This window comes from Grampus griseus (genome assembly GCF_964374135.1).
Source record: "Grampus griseus genome assembly, chromosome: 9".
Classification (NCBI taxonomy): domain Eukaryota; kingdom Metazoa; phylum Chordata; class Mammalia; order Artiodactyla; family Delphinidae; genus Grampus; species Grampus griseus.
The window spans coordinates 74,940,697-74,963,607 of record NC_139003.1 but is presented as its reverse complement, the minus strand read 5'-3'; the positions used below and the strand labels follow the sequence as shown (position 1 = coordinate 74,963,607).

The 22,911-nt window shown below is 41.7% G+C and overlaps 1 protein-coding gene across 1 annotated transcript in view; it reads right to left on the bottom strand.

The window, feature by feature from the left end:
* Nucleotides 1-6,372: 6,372 nt before the first annotated feature.
* The window catches only part of GPNMB (glycoprotein nmb), a 28,540-nt gene continuing 12,001 nt past the window's right edge, over nt 6,373-22,911 (bottom strand). The window contains exons 5-11 of the mRNA XM_082661929.1: nt 20,088-20,246; nt 19,436-19,747; nt 15,151-15,258; nt 13,823-13,925; nt 11,651-11,865; nt 7,976-8,072; nt 6,373-7,532 (exon numbers count right to left, since the gene is read on the bottom strand). Of these exons, the coding sequence (XP_082518055.1) occupies nt 7,382-7,532; nt 7,976-8,072; nt 11,651-11,865; nt 13,823-13,925; nt 15,151-15,258; nt 19,436-19,747; nt 20,088-20,246 (1,145 nt within the window). The 3' untranslated portion in view covers nt 6,373-7,381. The remainder of the gene's footprint in view (nt 7,533-7,975; nt 8,073-11,650; nt 11,866-13,822; nt 13,926-15,150; nt 15,259-19,435; nt 19,748-20,087; nt 20,247-22,911) is intronic.

Here is a 22,911-nt window from a genome sequence, read left to right as displayed (position 1 = left end):
ATCATACTGTGCCAATGGCTTATGTTTCACATATCTTTGTTCTCTTCTTTTGCACTTCCCCAGTCACTAGTGTGGTTGAACATCTTTTCATCTGTGTATTGGCATTTGGATTTCCGGTAGATTGTCCGTTCACAAGACTTTGTCAATTTTTTCTACTGAGTTGTCCTTATTTTAAAATTCTTTTTAGAAGTTATTTTACTCCACTTAAAAAATAAGTAATATTTCATAGAAAAGAATGAAATAATGCCATTTGTGCCAACATGGATGGACCTAGGGATTATCACACTAAGTAAGTCAGACAGAGAAAGACATATCACATGATATCATTTATATGTGGAACCAAAAAAATGATACAAATGAACTTATTTACAAAACAGAAACACACTCACAGACCTAGAAAGCAAACTTATGGTTGCCAAAGGGTAAAGCTGGGGGGAGAGATAAATTAGGAATTTGGGATTAAATTATACACACTACTATATATAAAATAGATCATCAACAAGGACCTACTGTATAGCACAGGGTACTCTACTCAATATTCTCTAAGAACTTATACGGGAAAATAATCTGAAAAAGAATAGATACATGTATGTGTATAACTGAGTCACTTTGCTGTACACCTGAAACTAACAGAACATTGTAAATCGACTATACTCCAATACAAAATAAAAAAAATTTAAAGTAATATTTGAAAACTCCTAAAGAATACATTAGCGGATGGAGACGCAAGAGGGAAGAGATATGGGAACATATGTAGATGTATAACTGATTCACTTTGTTATAAAGCAGAAACTAACACACCATTGTAAAGCAATTATACCCCAATAAAGGTGTTAAAAAAAAAAAAAGAATACATTAGCATGTAGATAGAACATAAAGAATAATAATAAAACAAACCTATCAGTCAATTTAAGCAATAAAACATGGCTGGGACTATGGAAGCCGCCTGGCTGCTGCTCCCCCCGACCCGTGTTCTTCCTCCGCAGAGGCAGCTGCTGTGCTGAGCTTCACATAACAATTCTTTTGCCTTCTTTTCCATAGGCTTATTACATTTTTTTATACATTCCCATATTGTTTAGTTTTCCATGCTTTTGAAAACTTTACGTAAATGGTATCATATTGCATGTATTGTTTTGCAATTTTCTTTTTTTCTGTCAATATTACATTGGCAAGTCTTTCCTCTGCGTGTTTATAGCTGTAGGTTCATTCATTTTCACTGATAATTAGTATTCCATTGTACGTTACAACTGATTTAGCCATTCTACCGTGGAGGGACGTTCACATTGCTCTGAATGTTCTTGTCCGTGTCGCCTGAACACGTGTGCAAGGGTTTCTCTGGGGCATTCTACACCAAGGAGTGAGACTGCTGGATCATAGGTGTGTGCATCTTCAACTTCACCAGATAATGCCAGATTGTCCCCCGAAAGAACTGTTCCAGTTTAGACTCCCAACAGCAAAGTATAAGTGTTCCGGTGTTCTCACTTCCACCAACACTTGATTTTGTCAGATTTTTTTTCACTGACAATCTGGTAGGTATAAAACAATGTCTAGTTGTGTGATGATTTGCATTTCCCTCACAATTCTTTACATAACCTAATCTTTTATCAGTTACATGTATTGCAAACATCTTCTTCCACTCTGTACCTTTCCATTTTCAATCAACTTTATTGAGGTATATTTCTACAAAATAAACCTAACCATTTTAAGCCTACAATTTGATATCTGACAAATGGATACAGTTCTCTAACCACTACAGTCATGCCATAAAATGTTTCCCTTGCCCCCCAAATTCCCTTGTGCCCCCAGTCCCTCTCCTCTCCCTACCTCTAGTGTCAGGCAAGCACAGATCTGCTCTCAGTCACCAGTTTTGCTTTTTTTCAGAATATCATATAAACATACTCATTCAGTATATCTGGCTTATTTCATTCAGCAAAATGCTTTTGAAATTCATCCATGTTCTTCCATCTATCGGCAGTTTATTCCTTTTTATTGTCAAGTAGTATTTCATTTCATGAACACACCACATTTATTTATCCATTCACCAGTTGATGAAATTAAGGCTGTTTCTAGTTTGTGGCTCTTACGAATAACATCATCGTGAACATTTACATAGAAGTCATTGTGTGAACATGTCTTAATTTCTCTTGGGTAAATACCTAAGAGTAGAAGGGCCATGTGATATATGTATATTTGTTTTTATGAGAAACTGCCAGATTGTTTCCCAAACTGCTGCATTGTTTCCCATCTTGCACTTTCACTAGCAGAGTATGAGAATTCTGTGGGTCATTAGACAAGAAGTCTGTGGCATCTTTTTCATACAGAACTTTAAAATTGTGACGTAATTTGATATATCAATCATTTTCTTTATGGTTGGTGCTTTTGGGGATTTATGAAATCTTTCATCACTTGGTTCTTCATGTTGTTATTCTATTTGTAATTTCTCCTGCGAGGATTATTAGATTTTTTTTTCTTCAAAAAGGTATTTTCTGACATTTCTCCATAGCAGTTTGTAGGCAATGTACACTTAACTCACTATGTCCGATAATACAGCATTTGTTGTCATTACAGAATAATGTGACATGAGATTGCAGGTAAGAGCTCAATGTGCTCAGGTAAGAGCACATTTCATGGAACTGAAATTCTCTGAAGAATTCTTGTTTTCTCCATTCAGTTCGGAATGGAGTTCAACAAAGTGTCAAAACACAGATTAGCGAACTTTTTCAATCAAGGACTAAACAGTACATATTTTAGGCTGTGTAGACCGTACTGTCCCTGTCCCGACGACTCATCGCTGTTGTTGGAGTGCAAAAGCATTGCCGACAATACATAAACGGATGAGCGTGGCTATGCTCCAATAAAACTTCATTTACAGAGGCCGAACTTCGAACTTCATAGAACTTTTATGTGGCACAAAATCATATTCTTTTTCCCCCCAAACATTAAAAGATATAAAAACCAAATTTAGCTTGCGAGCCATGGAAAAACGGGCAGGGAGGCAGATCTGGCCCATAAACAGTAGTGTGCCAGCTCCTACTGCTTTAGAACACATCCTCCCGACGTCACTGTAAGGCAACTGGCTAATATCCCTCTCCCACTTTGCGCAGTGGAGCACGAGAACCCAAGGAGACGTCAGCATTCATCCAGGTTAGATTCCCTTTCCTCCTCCTTCCCTCGTTTTACAGAGGAGGAGGTTTTGGTGCAGGGAGAGAAAATGCCCAACTTCAGGCTGCGTGGCTCGTGAGTGACAGTGCCAGGCTGGAGTTCGGGGGTCTTGATTTAAGGCCTACCTCCCTCCCTCCACTCAATTCCAAAAAGCAAAATTTAAAATTCCACCCATAGCTGCAAAATCCTCCTGCCACTTCTCATAAGTAATTCATCTTTTCTTTTTTTCACTCTAAAGGAATTTATTCTAACAAACACCTTAAAACTAAGGATTCAGTAAGCTCAAATCTTGATGTTTAATTTGTATTATTAAAACCTGTGCAACGCAATTAACAGTGACAACTGCATTGTAAATTTGAGAGAAATTTTCACTGGGGAGGTGACATGATGATATGTGTGGGAAAATTACACAGAGAATTAAAATTGGTTAAATAAGGCACCTAAATTCCAAAAAGTCTATGAAGATCCCCAAAGCGAATTTTATTCCAGAATTTCGATGGCACAAAGAACGACAGTTCTATGGTAAGTAGCAGAGAAATCACCTCTGCAGATTAGACTGAGGCCAATGGGGTGGCCAGGATGGGGGACTCCAGGCCAGAGGTTAGGACTCTCACTGCAGTAAACCTCTGGAACCCAAACTCCAAGAAAGCAGAGTCTTTGTCTCTTGTTCATGGCTGTGTCGCCTCCAGACCAGAGCCTGGGACACACTGGTGCTCAGTAAATGATGGTCGAAGGATCAAAATCAGCCTGTAAGAGGCGATTCCTGGGAACTGGCCTCTGAATTTTTAGAGCACCTATTCCAGCAGCTTTGGGGCCACTCTGAAAAAACCTTAAAGGATTTCCCACCCACCAGGGGCCCCATCAAAAGGTGGTCACCTTCACCCCCTGGATAACTATCTTCTCATCTGCCCTTGACTTGTCTCTTAGGCTTGGAGTTATTAGACATTCCGGATATAATGAATACGTACAAAGTATTGCCTCTGAACTGTTAAACAACTGAAAATTCATCGAAGGCAACCAATGTTTATAAATGAGTCAGAAGTGTTTAAAATGTAGACATTTATAAAGGGTCCAAGGAATAAGAAATTCCCAGAATAATTTACTACCTGCACATTTCAATTTTGTTTGGAAGTTCTAATTCTCAGCAAACATTAATCAAGTCATCCCACTATCTTTTAGGTTACTTTCCCCGTTTTACGGATAGCAATTCAGCAGAAGTTAAATGACTTGTTGCCAAGGTCACAAGGAGAATATAAATCTAAATGATTCATGATTTCAGCCCTCTCTCCTGCCATTTGTTAGATTGAAACCGAGGGAGGTTTCAGGAGGATTTCAACTCACTTCCCTGGTGACTGACTGTATATTTGCTGCTCTCTGCTACCCCCTGTTGATATGAGAAGGCAAGAGTAGATCTCGAGACCAGTATTTCTCAGAGTTAGGTCTGGGAGCAGCCGTATCAACATCACATGGGAACTGGTGAGACACAGAAATTATGGGGCCTCAACCCATAATTTTGGGGGGGTTGGGCTCAGAAGCCTGTGATTAACAAACCTACAAAAGATTCTGCTGCAACTTGATATTACTTTTCTGCCTTTTTTTTTTTTTTTTTACTTTTCTGCTTTTGGTGTGAAGGTCCTGGCCTCCCAATCATCATAAAAATGGCAAGCCCCTTCACACTGCTTCTCACATGTAGTATATATACCATTATGCCCTATTCAAAGTGCTTTCACATCCATTCATTCTTTCAGAGGGGCTTGCAGTAGCCCTATGAAATAAGTTAGGGAGGGACTGCAAATCCATTTTACAGATGAGGAGACTTGAGGCTCAAGAAAGTTCAAATAACTTGCCCAGGGTTACTCAGCTTTAAGTGGCAGGGCTGGATTCAAATCTAAGTCTTCTCTCTCTACATCCACGTCCAGAGATTCTTCAGTTACTCCACAATAGGGCTGCTGACATTTGGGGTCAGGTAAGATGGGGTGCTTTGCTGTGGGGGCCATCCTGGGTATTGTAGGATGTTTAGCAGCATTCCTGGCCTCTACTCACTAGATGCCAGTAGCACCCCATCCTAGTTGTGACAATCAAAAATGTCTCCTAGGGGCTTCCCTGGTGGCGCAGTGGTTGAGAGTCCGCCTGCCGATGCAGGAGACACGGGTTCGTGCCCCGGTCCGGGAAGAACCCACATGTCGCGGAGCGGCTAAGCCCGTGAGCCATGGCCGCTGAGCCTGCGCGCCCGGAGCCTGTGCTTCGCAGCGGGAGAGGCCACAATAGTGAGAGGCCCGCGTACCGCATTAAAAAAAAAAAGTCTCCTAATATTGCCAGGGCCCCCCGAGGAGCAAAGTAACCTGTGGTTGAGAACCACTGACCTTCAGCCAACTCATAAATGCAGATAAATTCCACATTTCTTGTTCTGCAAATTTTGTACTCTTTGGGATGATTCCAGAATAAAGAGCTTATTTTGGGCCTCGGCCATCTATGAAGTGAATGAACTAGACTAACTCCTTAAGAAAATTAACACTAATTCTGTTATATCATTTGGTATCCAATGTGTATTCAGATTTCCCTCAGGTGTCTCAAGAATATCTTTCATAGCTGTTCTTTAATAATAGGATGCAACCTAGATTCCTCAGTGGCTCTTGGTTGCTGTGTCTCTCTAGTCTCTTTTGGTCTAGAATATGGGTCCACAAACTATGGCCTGCGGGCCAGATCTGGCCCACCACCTGCTTTTGTCAATATGCTTGTGCTGGAACACAGCCATGTGCTGTCATTTATGTATATGATGGCTTTTGTGCTACAATATTGGAGTTGAGTAGTTGCAACAGACACCGTATGGCCCATGGAGCCTAAAATACTAACTACCTGATGCTTTACAGAAAAAGATTGCCAATCTGTGACCTAGAACCATCCTCTAACCTTTATTTTTAATATAATCCTGACTGTTCAAAGAGTCCAGAACCGCCTGTAGAAAATCTCTTCTTTTAGACTGGCCTGATTATATACATACATATATATACATATACATATGTATGTGTGTGTGTGTATATATATATATAATTTACTGCAATTTCACATACTGTATACATATACTTAAAAATACAAAATACTTATGAAACGATCAGTGCTCCATGGCGCAGAGTTAAACAAATTTTTATGTGTTAAAACTCTAAATGAAATTGAATGGCAAACAACAAATTAGAAAAATAATTCCAAGAGCTTTATTTTAGTTTTTTTATTTTCATACTTTATTTTCCAGGAAGGAGAAGAAAAATGTCATGACTGACATAGAGTAGCTTCAGTTACAAATGAAAGTAACATCTTTGGTGATTAAGTTTCTGTATCATTTGAATAGAGAAACCAGTAGGAAAACCAGGGGCCTCCTTTTTTGGAAAATCATAATATACAATTTCAACTATAATTTTCAACTGTGGCACCGGAGTGCACAGAAATTCAGATATATCCACAAGAATGTCAACACCCTGAGTACAGGGCCATGTACTTAGCAACATGCCTGGTATACAGAAAGTGCTACATAAATATCCATGGGAAAAATGAATGAATGAGTACCGTTCCTTTACACATTTGGGCTCGGCAGGTGGTCACAAACATATTCACAATCATTTATTAGATTAGTATTTTTTTTTAGTATAACAAGCATGCAGAGCCTACTAAAGGCTTACCTGTTAGTGTTCTGTTGGGAGCTCATGCATGTTCATTGACATAGGATTCAGGTAGCTTGGAACATGACCTTCAGAACAGGAATACACTGGTTTTATGCATATGGTCATATGGAAAGCTAGAACACGTCCAGCCTCTCCTTCCAGTTAACCTAGGTCAGACTCTAACGAAAGTACCTTCTTCTGCTACTCTGGATACAGTGTATCTATCCTACTAATCACCTAAGACATTATAAGTGAAACAAACCATCACTAAAGAAAATGCTGCTAACTGGTTTTATCAGTTAATATAACATGGGTGAGGCTGTGTGTAGTTTAATTGCTAACTGGTTTTATCAGTTAATATAACATGGGTGAGGCTGTGCGTAGTTTAATTCCCCTCCACCTCTCTAAAATGTCATTTAACCTATAATAAAAATTGGACCTCCCTAAACCACAATATATATTTTACGATAATATTTGTAAAAAGTTAATCGTCATCCACTCTAGCATAGCTGACATAAATGGCGCTGAAGAGTGAGCTGTTGGTCAGAAGTAAGGCAGAAGATTTAAAGAATTCCCGGTTGGTTCTTGAGCAGTGGATCTTCTTCCTGGTTTCCGGGGAAGAGCATCTTTGCACTATTGAGGAAAACATTCAGGCCTTTGCCTCTGACCATGATCCCAGTGCTGTTTTCTATTGGTTTGTATTCCTTGTGTTTTCTGAAAGCAATGTGTTGGACAGATTAAAAAAAGATCTCCAGCTGGAAAAGGTTGCTTTCTACAGTCTTTTACATGCCAAGTGCAGAATGGTTAATTCTATTTAATTTATGGCTTTTAAGACATTGATGTCTTATGAAAATATATTTATTTTCTCTTCTTCATGCAAGAAATGTGTCTGCTTACTATAACTTGCGATTATATGTTAAACATTAAGCTGACACAATTTGGTAAAGTTACTGACATTTGGTAGCATTTTTAGGGATTAAAAAAAAACAGCAAAATTAATAGGCTAGTTTGGTATTCGTCATTCAGTGGAAGATTTTCCTCCCACATACAAAATGTTTAAAAGCAAAAAAGGGAAAACAGCCCACTTGTGCAGAAATATGCTATTTATTTTTGACAATATACTCTAGTGATTTAAAGTGTTAGAACCAGCAACTTACTTGTACACCAAAAGGGCGATCACAGTGACAAATATGGCCATGCAGACAACGAAGAAGACCAGGGTACCATTTGCCATTCTTAAAAGGGAGTCTGGGTCTTAAAACAAAAGCAAGACCATATTAGTGACAACTTCCACCTCGAGGACATGCTGCTTGTAATGCAATTAAATCAATGAGGAAGAGAGCTAACAGAAGATATATGGCTCTCTCTGCGCTTTCAGTAATCTTTCCCATTACATAATACATAGTCTTTGGGGGCAGCTTATCTTCCATTTAGAGAATGAGTTAGTGTGTCTGGAACACTGTGTTACGGGCTCAGGAGACAGATGTCACGTCCCGGAGATACCTGATGGGGTCTGAGCTGACCCAGCTGCACACACGTGGTGAAGGTCTTCATGATCCTCCTGCACACTCCTCTGGCCTCATCTTCCACTGCCTTCTTTCCAGCTGTGCTAAAAATCCATCCTCCCCGTGCTCTTTCAAATCTCCACACCCTCTGCCGGGAACATCCTTCTCCCAACTCATCTCCAGCGTCTGCCCCTTTGGGACACCTTCCAGACATGCATGCGGGCACCAGGTCATGCCTTCCTTTGTCACTTCTCTCCTTGTCTCTCTTCCTCTGCCTCCATCACACTGTCTTGCAATTACTTTTTTTAAAAAAAATTATTTATTTTTGGCTGTGTTGGGTCTTCATTGCTGCACGTGGGCTTTCTATAGTTGAGGTGAGCAGGGGCTACTCTTCGTTGCAGCGCGAGGGCTCATTGCGGTGGCTTCTCTTGCTGCAGAGCATGGGCTCTAAGTGCATGGGCTCTAGTAGTTGTGGCTCTCGGGCTCTAGAGCTCGGGCTCAGTAGTTGTGGCACACGGGCTTAGTTGCTCCGTGGCGTGTGGGATCTTCCCAGACCAGGGCTCGAACCCGTGTCCCCTTCATCGGCAGGCGGATTCTTAACCACTGCGTCACCAGGGAAGCCCGCAATTACTTCTTTACACAAATTTCTCTCCTGCTAGACTGTAAGAGCCATAAGGCAGGGAGTATGTCTTCTCTGTACTCCCAGAACCCAGCAAATCAACTAGTCTTGTCTCTGCCACCAAAGTATAACTGGAGTCGGTCTATTTTCTCTCCATCTTCTCTGCCGCCATCACAGTCCCGGCCACCAGCCCTCTTCCCTGAGAGGACGTCTTCATTGTCTACTCGCTTCCACTGCTACTTTCCAATAAACCTTGCTTCACTCAGCAGTCTGAACGATCATCTAAAAGCATTGATCAGATCATGCTTCAACCCTGCCAGTGGTTCCCCTTACGCACAGAATAAAACCCAAACCCTACCTGTGGTGCATAAGGATCTAGATGGGCTGCTTTTTTTTTTTTTTTTGCGGTTCGCGGGCCTCTCATTGTTGTGGCCTCTCCCGTTGCGGAGCACAGGCTCCGGACGTGCAGACTCAGCAGCCATGGCTCACGGGCCCAGCCGCTCCGCGGCATGTGGGATCTTCCCGGACCGGGGTACGAACCCGTGTCCCCTGCATCGGCAGGCGGACTCTCAACCACTGCGCCACCAGGGAAGCCCGGCTGCTCATTCTTGAAATGCAGGTCTCAGAGGTGGAGGAGGAGGCCCTTCTCATTCAGAGAAGGTGCTTCACCAAGCGGGTGCCACTGCGTTGGCAGGACTTTCCCAACATCCCAATCTAGAGAGCCAACCTCTGCCTCCTCTCTCCCATGCTTGTCACTCTCCACGCCTTGTTTCATTGTTTTCACAATATCATCTTATTTGTTTACTGCCTCTTTCTGCTCACGAAAGCTGGGACCTTCCTCACCTCGTTCCCACTCTATCTAGAACTGGCTACCTGGTGCCTGGAGCTGTGATGGACATGGAGTGGACGCCCAGTGAATATTTGTTGAAAGCATTGCAGGTGCTTCATGAATGTTCCTTGAATCAATGATTAAAAGTCATTTCAGCTAACAGGCAATGCGTTTGCCTTTGAACAGTGATGGACTTTTGAAACCCAAGTCATCAAGTTACAATTCCCATTGGATTAAAAGCTCTCTTTCTGAGCTTCCTTTTTTGGATTTTAAAAATGGCTCAGGTCACACCTAAAGTTATCACTCACTACAAGAAGGATTAAAGGGAAGCAAATATCCAAGCGTCTAATCCAGGTAAGAGAACCGTGGTTGGCCAGAACTGAGAAAGCTTCACAGAATAGGTTGGGACTCTAAAAGGCAACTCTAAAAGTAACTGCAGCAGCACAAGAGAAACAACCCCAGTAGCTCCTGGACGTGATGGTTTAGAAGATCCACACTCACTCGAATACAGAGGCTCCGGCTGCCTCTTTTCGCCCGGCTCCCCACTTCTGCACCCCAGACCCCATGCACCCTCCCTGGGAGGAAGCAGCGTACCTTTGCATTCTTTTCTTTTTTTTTTTTTAACGTACACCTTGGATCTCACCAACAATAAACCCTCATGCAAATAATTATATGCATGATTACTTATGCTTTTCTTTCAATGAGGTTAAAGCTGCCTTTTATATAGTTAATGAGTAAATATATGTTTAAGTACATTTCACCTTATAAGATAGACTCCACGACCGAAAGAGTTATTTATGAGTTAGTTGTTAGATTGTACCCGACAGTACTCAAACTAAGGAGCAAAACACGTGCTGTAATGTGTGCACAATTTAATCTGTGCCTTCCGTCCCACCATGTAGCACTTCCTCTAAGAGGTAAAGCAGTATCTTACAACATAGTCAGTTATAAGTGAAATTCAGTTAGGGTCACCAGGTAGAGTCCTTATGGGCTGGGGAAGATTAGCAGCCACCAGTAGATGGGAATTTCTCAATGAAATTCCTTCAACCACTTGGCTAACATTTTACCTCTCCGAGCATTAAGGGGACAAGGAGTAGTTTTTCTGGTGAACATTTAAGGACTAGGTAAATTGGTTTGTTTCCGTCTCAGTGTAATGCTTGGTAGAATTTGGGAAGGGAAAGAAAGGGCACATGGCAAGTTAGAAGGGAACCAGGAGTCCACCTGGTTTCTCATTTCTCTTCATGGCTTCATATCTTTGCCCAGGTGGATTCCAATGACAACATGATACCAGCCTCCCCTTTGTTGTAGCTTAATTGGAGAACACTTTTTTTTTTTGCGGTACATGGGCCTCTCACTGTTGTGGCCTCTCCCGTTGCGGAGCACAGGCTCCGGACGCGCAGGCTCAGCGGCCATGGCTCACGGGCCCAGCCGCTCTGTGGCATGTGGGATCTTCCCGGACTGGGGCACGAACCCGTGTCTCCTGCATCGGCAGGCGGACTCTCAACCACTGTGCCACCAGGGAAGCCCCATTGTTATTTTTTGATGTTGTGCTTTGCACTTTCCTCTTGAATTACAAATCTATCTGAGCATGCAGTGACCACATCCCATTATTACCGGTCCATGATCACAGCTGATTTTCTTCGTCAAGAAGCTTTTCTCTGGCCATTACTTCATTGGGTTTCTCTCTCTCATCCCTTCCCTAAGTAGATTTGCTGTTGGCTTTTAATGCCATTTCTCAAATCTACGTTAACAACAGTTCAATGAATTTTACATGGAAATAAAACTAAATATTGAGAGTGAAGCCTTGAGTAGCTTTGGTATTGGACACACACTTTATCTCCAACATGAAATGTTCATACAACCATAAAACAAAACTTACCTCTTCCAGGGATAGAGACGAGGGTGCTCGTGAGGGCCAGGCTTGCATCATCACCCAGAGTCAGGTTCATACAGTATGTCCCAGACCCACCAAAGGCTCTTCTTACTGTCAGCAAGCACATATCGCCCAGGTCCATGTTCACAGGGTCGCAGACTGTGTTCTGAATGACCTGGCAGGTGGGGTCGGAGATGACGGTACAGACCTCTGTGGGGATGCTGAGGGCACGAATGACGCAGAGAGAGAGGAATATGACATCAGTGTAGAAAGAAAATCACTACATTTCTATAAAATGGAATCCTACTTATTTCTTACTCAAACCATATGACATGAAATTGTCACATATAATTTACTCTTTAAAATTTTTTTTTAAAAATTATTTATTTATTTTTGGCTGCATTGGGTCTTCGTTGCTGTGCGCGGGCTTTCTCTCATTGTGGCGAGCGGGGGCTACTCTTCGTTGCGGTGGCAGGCTTCTCACTGCGGTGAGCTTCTCTTGCTGCGGAACACGGGCTCTAGGCGTGCGGGCTCAGTCGTTGTGGTTCACGGGCTCTAGAGCGCAGGCTCAGGAGTTGTGGCGCACGGGCTTAGTTGCTCCGCAGCATGTGGGATCTTAATTTACTCTTAAACAAGCCTGGGTGTGAGCCATTGTTTCCTTTGTATCCTCAGGAAGATGAGCTCTTGGTGCTAGAGGAGGAAGAAATGATGTCCCCCAAGGCAAGGGGCTGCTGGGAACTTCCCTCTCCTTTTTGGCTCTCTAGATGCCCAAAGATGCAGACAGCTTAGGTGTTAGGCAAAGTCGGCCCTGCGTGGGCTCCTGCAGAGATATGACGACAGCAGGAGCAGCAACCAGAGCTGTTTATGCAGCACCTACTGTGTGCAAGGCACTGAGTTTCTGATAAGTGATATAGTCTTGTCTATTCCTCTCAACGACCTGATGAGGAAAGTAATACTTTCTTAATGCAGCAGGTGACAAACTAGCTCTCGGAGGGGAGATCGCTGGCCCCAGCTTAAAAAAGCAGTTAGAGGTGGAGCTGGGACTTGAATAAAAGAGGTTTGACAGCTGTCCCTGTAACCACTCGGCTACCACGTGTTACTGTCTTAGCCACTGTCTCACTTCTGAGTAGACTTCCTGGATGGCGAGACCAGGCTCTGAAGCTGGGCCTGATGAGGGCGTGGGAAATTAGACGAGTTCATGTTCCCTTCTCACCTGGCCCCTGGCCTCTTGAAGCAGCTGCGCCTCCTCAGTCAGGGTTTTCTCTTTTTCTGTCATCCTCATCCCATTCTCTCCCCAATCCAGAGAGCTATGGAGCTATCCTCCCTTTTTGGAGGGTGCACCCCGTGGCTTGCAGGATCTTAGTTCCCTGACCAGGGATTGAACCCGTGCCCCCTGCAATGGAAGAGCAGAGTCCTAACCACTGGACCACCAGGGAATTCCCTGGAGCTATCCTTTTTGATCAAATAAGGCCTCATTTTTATACCAGCCCATTCTCTTGATTAATTTATATATCACATACACATACATTTTAATTACTTGATTTACTTACATGTAAATTAGTAAGTCATTCACATATTTGATGGCTTAATTGATATAGTATTTATATATTAATTAGTTTATATTCAGTCTATTATCTATAGTTATAACCAAACATTAGGAAGTCAAATTATATAACGCATTAGAAAGAGCTTTGTAAGTTTTAAAGCAAGACAGGATGATCGATCAGGCATTGCTACTACTTAGCACAAGGACACAGCGCTTCCACATGGCCTCCCCTGACTCCGGAGGAGGCTCAGGGAGCTTAAGAGGCTCTGAGCCAGACCTCAACCCAGGAACCTTGCTCTGCCAGGTACCCGCCACCTAGGGAGGTACTGTTATCACTGGTGTAAATGAGGAGACTCACGACTGTGTGAGGATTTGACGTGAAAACAGAAGTAAAATGTTAAGGACACAGTAAGTGTTCAATCAGTAATTCTTCTTCAACAGTTAAAGGTGGTGAGCGTTGCTCAGCTCTAGCAAAGCAAGTGCATGCTTGAGAGCACGTGGGAGGGTCCTTCCTCATCCTGGCTTGCTGAGGAACTAGAATCCAAATCAACTTTAGAGGGGAGAGGGGTATGAAGACCTTTGTTCAGCCTGGGGTCCTCACTTGGCCCCTTTCTTGGAGATAATGTACTCACCTCCCTTGGCAGTTCACGACGAAATCCACCAGGGGGTTGTCAGGCTGTGGCACGGGCATCAGGACGTCTGTCACCCGGATGATGTTAACCTCTAGGATTCCCTCTAGTGGAACAATGCCCGGCAGAAAAACACATCAAAATACAACACAAACCAAACCAAACCACTTCTTAACCAATCAGAAGGCCAAACAAAACGGACTCAGCTTCTCACCACCCCAGACCCGGGAATCTGCCCCGGAGCTTTGGGTACATGTCCAGGCAGCATTTTCAAAGTCAAACTGAACAGCTCTTCAGCCCAACCTTGATCTTTAGTTCTGGAGCCTGTGTGTCAGGAGGCGGCACCCACTGGAGGAGGTGTTTCCGGGAAAGATGACCCTGAAGGGGGGCAGGCCCAGGCTCAGGCCTCAGCTGCTGTCTCTCCTACCCAAGTGGCTCAGCCCCAGTAGGCACAGCTTGGCGTTTATTTTTTTATTTATTTTGATTATTTTTTTTTTTTGCGGTACATGGGCCTCTCACCGCTGTGGCCTCTCCCGTTGCGGAGCACAGGCTCCGGACGCACAGGCTCAGCGGCCATGGCTCACGGGCCCAGCCGCTCTGCAGCACGTGGGATCCTCCCGGACCGGGGCACGAACCCGCGTCCCCTGCATCGGCAGGCGGACTCCCAACCACTGCGCCACCAGGGAAACCCTGTTTGTTTTTAGTGTGGACCATTTTTAAAGTCTTCATTGAATTTGTTACAATATTGCTCGTTTTATGTTTTGGCTTTTTGGCCGCGAGACATGTGGGATCTTAGCTCCCTGACCAGGGATTGAACCCGCACCCCCTGCATCAGAAGGTGGAGTTGTAGCCCCTGGACCACCATGTGGGTTTTAGCCCCAGCCGTCTCCTCTGTTGGGCACCTGTGAGCAGCGCCCCAAGCACACAGCCCGGTGTGGTGGCCCTGTTCAACCCTCTTTCTTACACACAGGAGGTGTGACTTTGTGAAATCACCCAGGGGAGGAAAGTGGGAGCTGTGAGAATTTGCAACTGGCCTTCCTTCAGGCCACATTCATTCAGGTTTCTGAGCTGCACAGGGTCGGAGGTCCAGGCCCCCTGGCAGGCTCATTGCTCTGTGGGCCTCACAGAGGGCTCATTTCCACCAGGATGTCTAAGGAAGGCCGGGAAGGCAGGTGGAAATCTAGCAACTAGTGGAGTCTTTGCTTGTGCACATGTGGTACCACCTTGGACAGAGAGTGGGTGCCCTTGCTCTCCATCCTCACCCCTCCAGAGGCAGGTAAGGGAGTGGGTGACCCAAGGTGGATTCTAACATCTTTCCTCCGTGGTCTTACCTACAATTGTGATGGTGGCTTTAAAGTAGCCGTATCTGTTAATATGGCAGTTTTCATCAGGAATTTCCCTCGGCTCCAGGGCACTGTCACCAGCAGGTACTGGAGAGTCTGAATAACAAGATTTTAGGGTACTTGTTGAGAACGTAAAAGATGTACATGATATTACCAAAGATCTAAACATTTGTCTACTTGCTCTTTAGAAAAACATCAAGAGTTCTATACTATTAAATTGCTGCAGAAATTTGAACTAAATGGGTAACAATTCATATAGATGTGAGAGCTATAAAGCATTATAAAATTGTTAAATTATGTAAGTAAACACAATCCCGTATCTTGTTCAAGCACAGATATCATATGAAAGGTGGAAGCCATATTAAAATGTGTAGTGCAACAATCATGATGAAATAAAGCAGGCCACAGCAGATAAAATTATATTGTAATTTTGGAGGAAGGTATTCTGGGCTCAAATTCTAGGCCCCTTGTTTTTAGCTGTTTGAGACCATGGGCATGTCATTTAACCTCTCTTTCCTCAATTTGCTCATCTGTAAAATAGGGACAATACTTACTGACCTACCAGAGTTGAACTATAAAACTTAAATAAAATAAAAAACTGAAATCAAATTTTATAAATAAAATACATAAAACTTGCTTCTCATGTCTGCCATGTAGGCAGTATTTAATAAATATCTGTTTCCTTATCCCAATATGTACTTCTATACATCTATGTAGGTACAGATGTGCTATAACATATATATGTAATAAGATATGTAATTTTAAATGTTAAGGTGGATAATTTTAAATGATAAGAAGGAAACAACATGGAAAAAGGCAATTCTTTCCCTGTTTGAGTGTCTCATAGATCCTAAGTTTACATTCTAGAAGGCATACAGTCACTATGATGAGCAGAGGTGTGGGGAAGGAAAGGAGTGAATACAAGATGCTGTTGAAAAATAACCCTTTGAGTGTGATTAGAGCAAAGAATTTAATGCTCTATTAGTTACAATTTAAAAAGCTCTAATTAAGGTGTTGGTGTTCCATTAACAAGATAAAAAGACTGGAAAGAAAATATAATACTGAAAATACAACATTACTGTGTCAAATTTCCAAAGGCATGAAAATGGACCCAGTTTGGGGGGAATCAAAGCTTCATAAGAGCTGCATCTCTGACACAGGGATATGTAAGTATGAAGCCAATTGGGAGACTCCTCCAGGGCTCCTCAGAGCCTCTAGTGGGTGAATGAATGTGCCTGTGATGCTCCTTTGCTCAGAGGGACCTTCGCAGAGAAGTTCTCAGAGCATCTCTGGAAAGTAGCGCTTCATGGCACACACTTTGGGAAATGTTGTTTGGGTAAAACCCAGAAAGGTTCTGATGCCATGCCGGATTCAGATGCAGTGGTTTATCAGCAGGCTTGGCTACGGCAGGCTTGGCTGTGTCCCCTGAGTTTCACGGTGGTCCTGTGGAAGTTACAGGGTAATCATTCTTCCTATTCTGAGATTTAACTGATGGGCTCCGAAGCAAAAGATATGTTTGTGAAGGGTATTAAAGATGGCTGGCTCTTCCCTAGAAATCTCCTTTAGAAGGTCTTGACAGGTGAAATTTAGCTGTCAAGTTAGAGCACGGAATCATGACCCTGCCATCTTTTAAAGTAAAACTTCTCATAAAAGATGACTAATAAATGTCCATGATTCTATCTTTGGTAGAATGCTTATAAAAATGCATGTGGAGTTTTGCAGAGGTATGTACAATGTCAAATCTATATCTATACATATAAAGTCAAGGTATGATTAAAGGGCTAATGGAGAAAAACTAACACCTTAAAAGACAGATGGGGAAGAAGGTAAGCGTCCTACTTAATTCACTATTTATGTCCCTGTTACTCAGAGAATGGTGTGAGATCCTTTGATTCTTTGGGAAAGTTCTACATGATATGATATATATATGATATATACATATTATATATAATAGTACACTGATTGGCATCAGTCTTACAAAGGTTTTTCTTTTTAGATTTGTGCATCAGTCTTACAAAGGTTTTTCTTTTTAGATTTGTACACAGAAATGATCAATGGCACGGTTACCTAAGGGAGGAGAATTGCGTGGCTTAAAACTAGAGCATACCTGTCTGCCCTATAATGTAATTATCTTCCTGAATCACCACTTCAGCTCTGCTTCTGTCTCACTCCTTTGGTTGTATTTGGTTTCTATTTAATAGCTGTACTCATTTTGAAGCCACTTACTATAGCAGAGACAACATAATTTTTGGTCAAATAATAATCCAGTGCTCAATAATCCAAGCCTGTTAATATGCTCTGCATAGCTGAAAATGTTCTCTCTTCCAGAGGACAAGTACCCCAACCCCTTTCTCAAGTCATGGGCGGACTCCTATCATCACCTTGGGTCCCATTACGTATTCCCATCCCTCCATTCCCTAAGTCTCACAGCTGCTCTAAGGCATTTTGGGGCTGATTACGGTTGATCTAACACCTTTAGATAAAGCCAGGCAGTTTCCTTTCACTATGAAATTTAACAAATTCAACAAATGGCTACCTTATATCTTATGGTCTAACCTATAGAAAATAATAACAAATTTAAAATACTCTTTCATTGACTTAAAATATATTTTTTGCATGTTATGATACAAATATGTTCTAAGAAAAATAAGCTAGCTTTATAAAAATGCAATTCAAGATAGACTAACATTAAATAACCTAACCTTAAGACTTTTACCATTCAGGAATTTCTAGACAGATGTAACAAGCACCTGTAATTTATTTTGAATTTTACACCTGGTCTGCTTATTTGTAAGGAAGACCGATGCTTGTAGATAAATAAATTGACTCTCCTATAGAAATACCAGAACGAAGCTATATGTTTCGAGTTGTTCAATGCAGTTATATTTACAACTGGAATTAGGTTTAACTGAATCATCCACCAGTAAGAGAATGGTTAAATACATAAGCCACTGAATCAAGTGAGTCAGACTTAAATGTACTGATAACGGGAAGATGTCTATGATGTTTGTTAAATGAAAAAAGGCAAACTGTAGAATACATATTTCATGAACCCGTCTACCTAAAAATCAAAACCACAAATCCTATATGTATTTATAGAATATGTTTGTAAATATACAGAAAAAGATCCGGAAAGAAACACTACCAACCCTTAACAGGGTTTAACTCTCGAGAGGAGAGCATGAAGAGGAGCTTTCACTTTTATTTGAAATTTCTGTATTTGAAGTTTTATTAAGGGACATGCATTAATTTTATAATTTAAAACATTCCAAGAAAGAATTAATCAAAATCGGTAATAACTTATAATGTCTTGCTTTAGATATGCGTGACTTAGCAAGATATTTTTATTAATATAAAAAGTGTGTTTTATTAATAACACACTTATTGATAACAGTTTATTATTTATATCTAACAGGTTTGGGTAGAAAAACCAATTGCAACAAGTCTGGACATCATCGTCGAGTGTTCTGTCCCGACTTGGTGATGGTGCCCTCTAGTGTCCAGTGAGAGGATGTCAGTCTATTACCATCCCCGGGATGCCGGCATGGTAAGATGTACTCACGGCTTAGTGGGGAAGGATGGTAATGGTGTGGGGTAGGGTGTAGAATCAGACGGAAGCTAATGCTTCACAAAGTAAACTCTGAAGAACTTCTTGAATGACCTCATATACTATTATTAGAAGGTGGGATTTAAGTAATTATGCCTTATATCTAGAATAATTGTAGTGTCTGGAATCTTTCCAGCCTGCCAGCCAAGAAATATTCTCAAGGTGCATTCTTTTTCGAGCCTATCTGTAAGCTACATTTAAGGGTGGCTGAGTTTTCATGGGACATGGGGTGGATGTGGGCACGGTGGGGAGGAGAATGGAAGTGGGAAGGAAATGTGGGAGGGGGAGGAAGGACAGTGGGACGGCCTGAATGTTTACAAGGGGTCAATGTTTCTTAACCAAAAAAAAAAGGGAGGCAAACAGAAATGTGACAGCCTAGAAGGGGGAAAGCATCCGTACGCATAACAAGGGCCAGTGAGAATTAGGAAGGTCAAGGAGCTGTATCCGAGTCACCAAGTGACTTTAAACACGTTCTCCTTTCTTCCAAACTCTAACAACTAAAAACGGTGATAAAGTAGCTAAACGAAATCAACAGGTAGAAAATGGAATCATTGCAGAGTTTTTACACAGTCTCTTTAACTAAGGATCTAATTATACAACCCACATGAATTTTTTTTCTGGCTGTTAAGGAACCCTGACAACAAAAAAGACCTGGAAAACACTTACCCAAAGAAGCGGTGGTTTTTGGAGGTCTGGGTGAAGGTGAAGGACAAGGTCCAGGCACTGTAGCTTGCACAGTGAGGTTGAGACTGAAGGTTCCATTGAGAACATAGGTGTGGTTCAAAGTGTGATTGTTGGAAACAAACAGACCAGTATTATCCCCAAAGTTCCACTTGTAGTAAATGGCAGACTCATTGAGGAAGTGGCTGGGATCATGAATCAGGACATCGAACGTAATGGGGAGGTCCTTGAGGAAGGTTTCATCAGATGAATTTCGATTGTTCTTCTGGGACATAGTCACAAATACAGGAATCTGATCTAAAAGATATATCCCCCCCACCAAAAAAAAAAAGAAAGAAAGTCACCACTGCTTGACTTTAAGTGGATGACTTTAATGTTTTTAAACTAAAAACGTTAGAAATTAAAATTAGGGATAATTCAGCATCATTTTCCCTTTTCTTATACAAGTGTGCTAGAGTTTCCCCAGGTTGTTCTGGAAAACATAGATGGAATATGTTACTAAATATATAAGGTTGAGAAGGAGTCCAGATGACATCTAACCTAACCCAGAATACTTGGCTCGAACTCTTTCTAACCCACTGACATCATCAGAACTAAGTGTCTCACGCTCAGTTAATTTAGAGTTCAGTCCACTCACCTGTTACCACATACACATCTTTCACTTTTGCTATGGGAACGTACGCCCGTCGGTATCTTCTATAGACTGTTACTTCCATGATTTGAGGGCCAAGAGTCACATTGGCTGTGTTTATAGAAACTCTCACTGAACACTGTCCCAGTTTCTGGAAATACTGACCTTTGAGAGGATGGAAATGTTTAGTTATTGGCTACATTATATGATCATTACAGAAAGTTGATGTTTCTTAAAGCATAACAACTGCCATTTAGAGATAGTTCTGGGAAAGGGAAAACAGGATGGGGATGCAGTCCTGGCTCCTTCAGAAAAGAAGGCGGTGCTCATTTTCATATAAAACCTTATAAAACAATCTCACAAACATAAATGTAGTTGTATACAGTTGATTAAAATGAAAAGAGCTGTTTAGTGGGATGCCATTAGTCCTTAGTTTACAAATAAATAATTTGTATAAGGAAGTGATCTGGCACTTGAAATACATATGTTTCCCCCAGAAAATACATTTGATGTAGGTGTCCAAGGGAGTTAAAAATATATCCAAAAATCTACCTTATTTTTGTAACAATATTAGTAGTTCAGCTATATTGTTAAGTAACTTTTTTCTTTTAGGGAACTAGAATCCTCCACCTTCTAGTAGTGTTTGTTTATAAAAATGCAGTAAATGATGAAAAACAAACAGGGCATTGTGGGTATAAAAAGGAACGGAGTAGTTCCATTAACATTTCTAGGGCCCTTGAATCCTTCTTTTTCTTTCTCCAACTCTAACCTAAATCTAACTGCCACTGGCTAGCTAGTGAAAGTAATTCCTCTCCTTCAGGACTCAAGGATTTTTCTAATCCTTTTGAGGCACCTGGCACAGATGTGTCATTGAAACAACAAGTATTGTAAGATGGATGCTTGTGAGATGGAGATGTTTAAAGACCATGTTCATCACATGGTCAAAGGTGTCAGGAAAGGGACGACTTCCCTGGTGGTCCAGTGGTTAAGATTCTGTGCTTCCACGGCAGGGGCCACGGGTTCGATCCCTGGTCGGGGAACTAAGATCCCACACGCCGCGAGTTGCAGCCCAAAAAATAGAAAATAAAGTGTCAGGAAAGGCTTGCGATCCCCCTTTACCTTGAAATGAAGAGCCAGTTCTGTTAGAGGTTACAGGGGGAAGAGGTGTCTCTTGGAATTAGTGATACGTGAGGAAATGTTAGTTCTGGCACCGACCACAGAGGCAGCGCTTGGCTGAGGAAAAATATTAGTTAACTCTGAGACCTCAGCAGAAGATGGAAATTCAAAACCATCTTGTTAGGAAAACAGCGGTTTCTGGGCTGGAAACTGATGTTAAATAAAGACATCTTAACTGGTTAAGTTAATGGTTGTTAACTAGGCTAAACAGAATCTGGAGTGTTAGTGAGCCTAAGTGACTCCATGCAAACTGTCAGGTCAAAGAAATCATCACACTTGGGGAATTATGACACTTGGGGGCCATGAAGGGACTGAAAAAAGTCGGCTTTAAATCAGCTGATTTAAATAGACGAGCATAGTACTTGTTATATATTTTGTACTCTGTTCAATTGGACCATGTATTATTAATATGTTATTTTGATTTATAAGTAAGTTAACTGAAGAAAGAGAAGCTGTCTGTAATTCATGAAGACAGACCAAACATTTAGAGATTTGGAGTCTGCATGGCTGGTAGCAGATTTGCAATACTCAGAGCCAGGTGGCACCTGGTAAGATTTTTAACTAAGAATTTAGCAGCTTTGCTGATAACCTAAATTTAGTCCTCCTTAAAAAAAAAAAATCACTTCACTAATAGTAAAGCAAAGTGGATACCATTTGTGGTTAAAAAAAAAAAGAGGGTAGGCTACATCAAAGAAGAAGAGTAGTTAGATTATTATACTTTTACTCAATAGAATATTATGCAGTCATTAAAATAATGTATATAAAAAAGTTTAGAGAACTCTCACGCGGTCCAGTGGTTAGGACTCGGTGCTTTCACTGCCGGGGTCTGGGTTTGATACCTGGTCAAGGAACTAAGACCCCACAAGCCATGCAAGAATTTTAGTCAATGCTCATGATATTGATCAAAATGTATATATTTTATGATCTTAATCAAGAAATACTAAGAAAAAAGAAAGAAAGAAATACTGGTAGAGAAAACACCATCACGTTAACAATGATAATCTCTGGTGTGAATTATGGTGACTGATTTTTCATTTGTGTTTTTCTGCATTTTTCAAATTTCCTACAAAGAGCATAAGTTAAATTCTGAAAATTCTTTTAAAAACATAAAAAAATTAAATAATAAATCAGCAAATGCCCATCCGTGTGCGATGCAAATAAATAAATATTATTTTTCATATTACTGTTTTTTTTTTTTTCCCCCAGTACGCGGGCCTCTCACTGCTGTGGCCTCTCCCGTTGGGGAGCACAGGCTCCGGACGCGCAGGCTCAGTGGCCATGGCTCACGGGCCCAGCCGCTCCGCGGCATGTGGGATCTTCCCGGACCGGGGCACGAACCCGTGTCCCCTGCATCGGCAGGCGGATTCTCAACCACTGCGCCACCAGGGAAGCCCCATATTACTGTTTTAGACGGAAAAAAATTGAGTAGTTTTGTCTTAAAATAAGAAAGCTGAACCTGTCTTTTTTCTCATTTTAATTATTTGATGTCCTGGAGATATGGCAAGGCTAACCAAGATTTAATTTTTATCCCCCACCCTCCACTCCAGCTAAGGAAAGTTAAAAGAGTAACTGTTGTTAAACTCCCAGGGTTGTAATTCTCAATTATAGAATACGGAAAGAGAAAAAATTTAAAATTTGAAGGAAAGGTAAAGAA